Here is a 10109-nt window from a genome sequence, read left to right on the forward strand (position 1 = left end):
GTTTAACTTCCAATTTCTCTTGTTATTTTTGTGTCTTTCTTTAAATACATATATATAGCATGACTATCTGTTTTCATGTGCTTTTTGCTAGTTTTGTCACTTCTGGCATTTTGGATCTCTTTGTGTAGACTGGTTTTGTTTTCTTCTAGTTATTAAGTCAGGTTTTTGGTTCTTATCATGTCTAGTAATTTTTGATTGGGTAATAAATGGACATTATATTTTGTTGATGAGTATCTGGATTTGGGGGGCTTTTTTCTTCTTAGTGTCAGTTTTGTCTTGGCAAATAGTTTAGTTTGCAGATCTGTTCAAACTCCATTTTTAAGTTTTGCTAGGTCTGCCTTCTTTTCCAGGGTGTTTCAGAGTAGTATTCATCTTTGCTTAATAACTCAGGAGTCCTCAAGGACACCACACTTGGACTATTCACAGTTTGGATATTTCTCTGTCTTGTCTAAACTCCTGGAAGTGTTTATATTACATTTCCCTGGTGTCTGCCTGTCTCTCCCTCCTTCCCTTCTCTTCCCTTCCCTTCTTTCTTTCTTCTTTTTGCCCGTCTATGTGGAATTTCACTTTTCCTTTGTCTGGCGTAGTACTCAGCAAAGACTCAAGGGAACTCCTGTGTAGATTTTTGGAGTTCTTTTCTGCATTGCTCTGCGCCCCCCTCCTTTTTTTTTTTTTGAATTCTAGCTGCACAACCTCAAGGTGTGTCAGTTTTCCTGAACTCCTTCCTATCTCTGACTCTAATACTGTAAACTGCTGGGTTTTGTTTGGGTTTTCTCTGACCCTTTTCATGGTCTAGAAATCACCTTCAGGTAGATGATAACTCAGATAATTATTAAACTCACCTTGTTTGTTTTTCTTTTTTTCAGAGATTACTCTTCTCTTACATAATGCCCAGTATATGGAAACAGTAGCTTCATATATTTTAGCCTGTATTCTAGTTTTAAAAAGTGGAAGTTCAGGTCTGTTCCTTGTTACTTCTTTAGGTTGGAAGACTAGTTATTTTTTTTTTAAAGCTATAAATATGCTATAAGCTTTTATATTCCCTCAGGAAAGATATATGACCATCTACTATCTTTAGTACGTAGAAGGGATTAAATCTTTGTTAATTGGTGCTTTTTGATTAGGAAAGACATTGATACTTCCTGTGGTGAAAGTTTTTATTTTATATGCTTATTATACTCTGAATTTTAACAAAAATTTCTCTTGAGTAGTTGTGATCTGCTTTAAAAGATCACTATGAGGATTTTAAAAACCATTATTGTGGAAGAGTTCCATGGCAAGAAAGTACCAAAATTTAATTTGCTTGGCATTAACATTTCTTTTCTCATGATAGCATTCAACCGTGTCTAAATTATTCTGACCTTAGTTATTCAGTTTATAAGATTATTTAGACCTCTTTTCCTGCTCCCTTTCTTTTTATTCCTTGCTTTTATTTCATTTACTTTCTTTCTGTTCACATCTCTATTAGGGAGCCCTCATGAGGGGGCGAGGAGGAGAGCTAGAACACCTACAGATGAAACATGAATTTGACTTTTGATTCAGTTTTAATAATGTTTAGAAGTTGTCAAAAGTAATGTAAAATCTTATTTTAGATTTCCATGACTTTGGAAATAGAATTTTATTTCTTTTGGTGTCTGCTATACAGATGTTTAATTGATTATCATTTTTAACTTGTCACTGATATTTGAACTACACAAGAAATGTGAATAATCTTATTGATGTTAGTCTGAACATGAATATGTTAGAGAAAAGACAATGGGGAAATAAGGTGACATTCTTTGTTTCCAGGAATCACTAGGTTTTGTACTAATTAGCCTTGAAAAATGTGGAGTTATTTGACAGACCAGATGTTTTCGGCATGCAGCCATGTGTCTCATCAGTGAATGTGCCTTGTGTCCGCAGGCAACACTGTTAGATTTTTCTCATTCTGTAAACAATGTTCCAAAATATAACTAAACCCCAAAGTGTGTTTATCTTTTTGGCTTAATTTCTGGCTTTCTATCCATTCTAAAGTTTCTCTCTAGAGGAATTGCATTTTATTGCACATAGCTCTTCGTACCTAATTTTAGTATAAACACTATTCTGTTTACACTAAACCACGTGAATTACACTGTTTTTTGAGTCTACATTTTTAATAAAAGCAACCATTTCAGATCTGTACTTTTATTTGTAAATTTAGTAGAAATAAACCTTTCTTCCCTCCTTGTATTGGAAGTAAGATTTTGATTTTTAGAACATATGAGGGAGAAATAACAACCACTAACACCGCCCCCGCCCCCCTATAAATCTAATCTCTAGTCTTTGGTATTTGCGGTACTTTGGTATTTGTGTATTGGAGCAACAAGAGATTAAGTATCTATTGTGAAATTTGTTCTTAAAATCTAAACTAGAGCTGTAAGTCATTTATAGGATTGGAACTGAGTTTTCCTATACTAAATATATCATTGGAAAGTAGGAAATTAAAAACAAGAAGAAAATTATCAACTATGTTGCAATCCAAAGTAAAAAATCAATACATTTTTGTATATGTTTTCTAGTTATTTTTCTGTGAACTTCTGTGTGTATATTTATTGATATTTAGCTCATGCATGCATACATATTCGTAATTTACACATGCATACATATTTATAACTTAAAAAATGTTATGCTTGTACTTGTAATTTCTATTTTTTGAAATAATTTTCATTCAAGAATATTGTAAACATTTTGCTATTTTGGTAGTCTTTTACTACACAGATATATCATAATGTGTTTAACCAATTCCTTGTTAGACATCTAGATTAGTTTTTTATTTGCTAACAAATATAACTACAATTCAAGAAGTTTATGCATATTTTGTACATCTAATTTTTTTTTGGAAGTGCAGCTGTTTAGATACTTGTTTTGGTAAAAGTTTTCATTGGAAACTTGTATCATTAATGCAAATTTGTTTACCAGCTGGGTGTGAATTATCATTTATTAAAACCCATGATGATAATATCCCTTATCTTTTAAGAATATCATGGCAGTTTGAGTGACAAAATTATGTTTATGATTTGCATTTCTTCACATATCAATTCAACTTCTTTATTCATATGTTGGCCTTTTTTTTTTCATTCTTTTGTGCACTTTTCTTTGTTCATTGCTTTAAAAAATACCAAGTTTATATGTTGCAAAAACATCTTTATCAGGTTGCTGTTTCTTCTTTATTCTTATTTTTTTTTTTGGTATAACATTGTGTTTTTACCTAGTCACTTATTAATCTTAGTTTTATTCATTTTCTTGTGCTTATAGATGCTTTCCTACCTATCAGATAAATATCATCCATTTTATTATAAAATATTTATCTGCATTACCAGCAATATTTATTGTCTTAAGATCTATTTTATCTGCTATTAACATAGCTATTCCATCACAGTTACTTTTTGCATGCTATATCTTACTCCATGTTTTACTTTAACCTATTTGTATCTTTGAATGTAAAGTATGTTTCTCCTAGAAAACATATAGTTGGATCATGCTTTTTAAATCCTATCTGACAGTGCCTGCCTTTTGATTAGACTGCTTATTAGTCCATCTGCATTTAATGTAATTATTGGTATGGTTGAATTTTGTTCTTTGTTTTCTATGTTTTTCATGTTTTCTTTTTAAATTTCTACTTTCTCTCATTTAAATACTTTATAGTATACTCTTTTAAAATTCCTGTTCATTTTATTTCATGATCGGTTTTCGAGTTGTTTTTTTAGAAGTTGATCTATGGATTATAATCTACATCTTAATTTATCACAATCTACTTTAGGTCATTGCTGATATAATGTTGGACTATAGTAGTAGTTTTGCTTCAGTTTAGCTTCATTTTTTCTCTCCTCTTTTGTACAATTATTGTTGTGCATATTATGTCTATATATTTCAGAAACTCAACAATACAGTGCTATAATCATTGCTTTAAAAAATCTTACCTTTTAATGAAATTAAAAGAAGAAAAGAGAAAATTATTTTTTGGTTATAATTTACTAGTCTTTTATTAATTGTTAATAATTTGAGATTTTCTATGTTTTTTTTTTTTTTTTTTAATTAAAACTTAGTACCAGATTTGTCTTAATGTACTGTGAAAACTAATTCAGGCTAGCAATTTTGCCTGAAGAATATATATGTAACTCTAAAGAAGACTGAGTTGAGCTAAAGGTGATACAATTCCTCTTATAGGCATTATCCTGCCCTGAAAACTCTGGAACATCTAGAGCATACCTATCTGCCTCAAGTAAGCCACTATCGATTCTGCAAGGTGATGGTGGACAACATCCCCAAGCTTCGAGAAGAAATTAAGGATGTTTCTATGTCTGATCTCAAAGACTTTCTGGAGAGCATCCGCAAACATTCAGACAAAATTGGAGAGACCGCCATGAAGCAAGTAGGTCTCGGGTTTATAACAGGTTGGCCAATGACTTTGCAAGTGTTCTGTTAAACACAGGTTTCTGTTGCCAAGTGTCTTAATTGTTTCTTGTCATTTTAGGGAAGTCCTTCATCTTTATGGGAACACAGGATTTAGAAATGTATTTTATTTTATTAACAGAGGAACAAATTATTTACTAGTATATTTTTTTGCTGTTTGCATGTTCAGTAATTACTGATTGATTATGATGGTTTATATTTGGGCTTTTAAGAAGTTTTCTATTTTTTTTAACATACTTTCCTTAACTTTGGATATGATTTGAAGCCCAAGAGTTTTAAAAGTTCTCTTTTTAGGTAATGAGCTAAATTGTGCTGAAGCAGGTACCTTTGGTTGATAATTTACTGTGTAAGCAAGATGTCATGTTATATATGTGAATATTCCTGTAATTGTTATTTCTGATATCGTTGGACTTCAGTGAAAAAAGGCCTATTGGGAAATGCTGTGAATTATGATCACCGAAAGGGATTTACTTGCTGCTTATAAATTAACAAATGTGTTAGGAATATTTAGATTTTTTTCTTTTAATATCTTCTTCGTTAAGTCACCAAAGCCACAGGAATGTCTGAATTTCTTTTGTCATTATGGGTAAAAGAGCAGTAATGATTTATTTATGTTGCTACTTGTGCTTTTGAAATTTAAGTCACGATGGTTTTATTAAAATTTCTCAATGTACCTTATGATGTAGTACCAACAATAAATGGAAGATTCACTTGTTTATGGAAAGTTTTTTGGTTCTGTAAACAACTGTGTCTTGAAAAAGTCATTTGTATTATTCTGTGAGAAGGAGAGAGCAGGTCATATTTGGTTCATATTTTTGGTCTCAGCTAGCCTTGATAATCATCTTTCAGCTGTCTGTCTGATTCTGCAAAAGAGATTTGCCTATTGGGAATCCCTTTCCTAAGAGAATGCAGATATTCTTTTCTCCTTTCTTCTTTTTAATTTTGTTATACTTTACAAAGTGGAAAATTTAAAACTAGTTGATGATAAACCTGATAGAAATAATCATATCACGTCATTTTCTTAGTGGTGAAGAAACAAAATTAATCATTGAAAATATATCTTTGCATTGCTGGGTGATGTTTTGAGTATAGGAATGAAAGTATCTTATAAGTCTTTATTGTGGTAACTATTTTTTCCTAAACTTTCAAAATATAGGAGAATATAGTGCAAAGCTTCTGTGGAAGTTTCCTTTTTTAAAGTTCCTTTTTCTAGGAATCTGCTGGGAAATTAACTATACTTCCTTTTTGAATAAGGGGAGAGTCCATGAAGACTGTTATTTAATGTGAGATTATTTGGTCTTACCCCTTATTTGTTTGTAGAAATTAAGGCCCAGGGCGGAGAAGTAACTACGCAAATTCAGACAGTTTGTAAAGGTCAGATCCTGTAGTAGAATTCAGGTTAGATTGAGGTGAATTTGTCTACTGTGGCACTCTATCTGCGTAAACAGCTGTTAGCTATGTTTTTGTCCTGAAAAGAAATGATGAAGAAAGCTTTTGTGAATTTAGGGCTTATAATTAACTGATAACCCTTCATTCCCCCAATAAAAATTTCATGGCAGTGTAGCTCTTATTACATGAATTATTACCCTTTGCTATAGTATATTTAAGATCCTTGAATAAAGATATCTTACACATCTTAAAATCTTCTGTAGTACCTAAAAAGTAAGGAAAGTAGGAAGGAGAGAAAGTACTACATATTTTGTAGATAATGTTAAAAAAAATTCTTGTTTGAATTCATGGAGGTTGGAAAAGAGGGAGAGGAAATGTTTTATTTCTCACTTATGTCCATCTCCACATGGTGTTTCTGATGGTTTTCTTCACAGTGGTGATTTAGGGACTCTTTCCATTATGTGACTGTGCAATCTTTAATATGACTTTGAAAATTGCTGCAGAAAGGGAAAGACCAAAGAGTATTGCATTTGGAAGGAATTTTAAGGGAAGCATGGATGCAGCACATTATCACTTCTATTCACATTTCATTGGCCAGAACTTAATTACATGGCTATACTGATGTGCAAGGGAGGCTGGGAAATGTAATCTCGCCCTGTTTTGAAGAGGAGGACACAGGTTTGGTGAATAGTAGGTAGTCTCTGGCACAGTCTACCCCTTCTGGTCTTTAGAATATGTCTTTCTCTCATCCATAGAACATATTTGCCCTTCCCTAAGAGAGGCAACCCAATATCACACCCAGCCACTATGCCCATTTCAAAGTCTAGTATCTTCCAGAGATGCTCAGCACTCGCCATCAGATCCAGATGCGTCTCTTGAGGGGCTGGTGACCAGGAACTAGGGTGACAAGCTATCTGGATCTGTGTCCTCTCCTAATATATAAGGAAGAAGCAAAAATAGAATAATTACAACAAAAACTTCCATTTAGAAAAGAGAAGAATGGGAAACACAAAATACTCTGATTCATAGCAAATCATGTCATCCTTTAGGGAAATCTTTTTGCCTTGGTAGCTGGGGAACTTCTTGCTTAGACATTGCTTCCTTGCTCATTGTTCTCCAGGGCCCTTGTCTGCACCCTCATTTTTCTTGTCTATTTTTTTTCTACATACATTTCTCAAGTGGATGCTGGAAAATATACCTTCCTTAGAAGATTTCTCTCTCTGTCTCTCTCTGTCTTTGTCTCTCTGTCTCTGTCTGTCTCCTTCCCACCCTGCCTCCCTCCCCACACATCTACCTTTATAGCTACAACTACATTTATATCTATCTATATCTTTCATTGCCTGCTTTCTGCTCTTGCAAGTTCAGGGGCCCAAAAGTACTTTTAAGGTTCTGAACAGTCAAAGGTTTATTTAGTCCAGATTAGTGGGGTTTTGGCATTATGGTTACCTCTAAACTCAGTATGCCTTTGATTCGTTTCTTTACAACAAGTTCTATTTGGACATCATACCCAGTGTTCTTTTCCAAATACAATTTTCAGGAATGTTTGGGGAGGTAGTGGAATTGAGGGACCATAGCCTTTGTCTCATGCTGCCTTCTTACTTTAATGCTTCTGTTTTGGGACTATATGAAACAATGGGTGGGAAGATCATATCTGAATCTCATTTTTGCCTCAGGATTAAGTCACTTTTTTCAACTAGAAGTCTTCTTGAGACTTTCTTCCTCAAACCTTTACCTTTCTTTCCCTTAACTGTTTGGGATCTGTATGTGTTCAGCTTTCCAACCCTCTGAAAACTGAGTTTCTGGATTTCTATTTCCTATCAGTTCAGGTTGTACATCAGCAGATTCGTTTCTACACTCATCTCTTTTATGTAATACCTTGCTAAAAGCAGAAAGTAAATGCCAATATACATTGTCTTTGACTCTTCAGTCACTTATAGAGCCACAGGCCCAATAGGCATTTATTACAGGTTTCAGCTTCACCAATTGTTTCTCCGCAGTACTACAGGCTCTCCAGGCTTTCCACTTGTGAAATATATATTCTGCTGCCAACTGCCTGATCTCTAAACCAATGCTGTTTATTTTAAGTTTTTGTTATTCTTCTTACACCAGGTTTTTTTTTTTTTTTTTTTTTTTAAAAAAAAAACAATGCTTCCTGCTGTAATAGCTAAGCTCAAAAATCTCACCATTGAAGTTTTATTTTTAGTTCATGTAAAGTCCAAAGTGGATGTTCTGGTAGGGTGGCTCTTCTGCAAGCGATCATCAAGGATCCAGGACTCTTTCAACTTGTGGTTCTATCATTTCAACCTGTGGCTTCGAAGGTTGCAACAGTTGGGAAAAGAGCAAATAATGCCTGGAGGTTTATTATGGACCAGACTTATAAGTGATACATATCATTTTTGCCAACTTTACATTGACCATAGCTCACACACTGCAAATGAGTCCTGGAAATACAGTCTGTGTGACCAGGAAGAAGAAGAAATAGCTTTGGGAATAGCTAGCTAGTCTCTGCTACAACCTGCTATTATATAGCCTAGAAAAATATGTATCTTCCATGTCTCTTGTCTAGTTTCTTCACAGTTTCATCTTTTTGACATTTCCCCCATACGTTTGCCTCTAATTTACTAATTCAATTTTTAGCATTGTCAGTGCTGCTGCTATTCAGAATTTTATCCTTATTATTTTTTGTTCAGTAGCCAAAGTTTACTTTAAAGAATTTGTTCTTATCCTTAAAAAAAGTCTAAGTATTCTTCTTTAGAATCATATGAAAAAACAATTTTGAAAGTCTTATTTATATTGATGTTTGGTCAGAGCTCTTCTAGAAATTATGTAGGTGAATATGCTTTTTATTGGCGGATGTCTTCCTTTTTCTTTTTCCAACCACTGAATCCTGAGTTGCTACAGTGATGCGTGGGTGGACTTTGTCCTTGATACAGTGAAGTGATGGAGGCAGTTGATAAACTGGCTTCTTTTTGTGATACGCCACCCAAAACAAACTACCAGAAAGTCTCCAAAATAATTAAGCTTTAATGAGCAAATTAAGCTTCAAACTTTTATCTGAGATTATAATTTAAAACTGTTTGTTGTTTAATTTTATTAAAAGATACAATGTAAAAAATACTATTTGAGGATGATCTGAAGGATATACTTATTTATTAATTAACTTTATCAGAGTAGGAAGCTCTGCTTTGATTGCATGTGGTAGGCAGAATTCAAAGATGACCCTCCTGGTCTGTATATCCTATAAAATCCCCTCCCATTGAATATGTGGGCCTGATCTAATCAGGTGAATTCCTTTAAAAGAGAAATTCAAAGTGGTAGCAGATGCTCTACCTACTGTTGGTCTTGAAGAGGAAACAGACTTCCATGTTTTAGATTAAAAGCATTTAGTGGACCCACCTGTGGATTCGGCCATGGGAAATAGAGCTATTTTTACAGCAGGTAGAAAAATCCCTTCTTTTATCCTAGCTCATTTTCTATGTTGATCTTCCTCCAGTGTGCTTCCAAAGTACTGTACAAATCTGATTTTGGAATTCTCATTTTAGCTCGAAGTGATTTTCTAAAAAAATATCTAAAGTTCTTTGTTAATTGTCTACCGTTTTTTCTGTTTTGAAATTGATTTATGTAATTCACTTATGGAATTGATTTGTGCAGGAGGGAAGTTCTGTATTTCTTATTTTGATTAGTTTGCCTTAGGGTTTGTGGGGCTACATAACCTTTGTAATGTAAACATTCTTGGCTAGGTTGATTTCTGTGGGAGGCCCTTTAATAGAGGGAAGGATTTATTTACTTTTACAATTCTAACTTGGCCTTGCCAAATTATATGGGTTATATAACTGATGCTTAGGAAAGGAACTGGTTGCCCATAAAAGAAATTGAAGGCTTCCAGGCATTCTTGCTTTAGTAACTGGTTTTAAAGAAACTGACCATTGGGCGAGATTAGTTGTCACCATGGTTCTTTCCATCCTTGACTTTATTTGGTTAAGTGTTGACTAGAGCAAAATGTGCTCTTTTATTTATTGTGTAGACTATCTTTTAACTTAGATCTGGCAACTGAGTTCACATCGGCCATGTAAAGACTGCCAAGTAAAAGCAGTATTGCTGTTGAAACCCCTTGCACTGGATGCTATGCAAGGTTTCCACAGAATATGGTCTTTGGAGTCAAAGAAGTTGGCATTCAGTTGGTCTGGTGTTCTAGGATTTACTTTATATTCTCTTTTCTTTCTTGGATTTGGTATTTATTTCTTACTCCTTGCTCTTTGCTGATATGGATGGCCTGGTGGGTAAGGTGG

General features: G+C 33.8%; 1 protein-coding gene across 1 annotated transcript in view; it reads left to right on the forward strand.

Annotated features, from left to right (window-relative positions):
* EXOC6B (exocyst complex component 6B) overlaps positions 1 to 10109 on the forward strand; it is a 543568-nt gene that overhangs the window by 97197 nt on the left and 436262 nt on the right. Inside the window, exon 6 of the mRNA XM_011365544.2 lies at positions 4186 to 4390. Within this exon, the coding sequence (XP_011363846.1) occupies positions 4186 to 4390 (205 nt within the window). The remainder of the gene's footprint in view (positions 1 to 4185; positions 4391 to 10109) is intronic.

This window comes from Pteropus vampyrus, unplaced genomic scaffold (assembly GCF_000151845.1).
Source record: "Pteropus vampyrus isolate Shadow unplaced genomic scaffold, Pvam_2.0 Scaffold113, whole genome shotgun sequence".
Taxonomy (NCBI): Eukaryota; Metazoa; Chordata; class Mammalia; order Chiroptera; family Pteropodidae; genus Pteropus; species Pteropus vampyrus.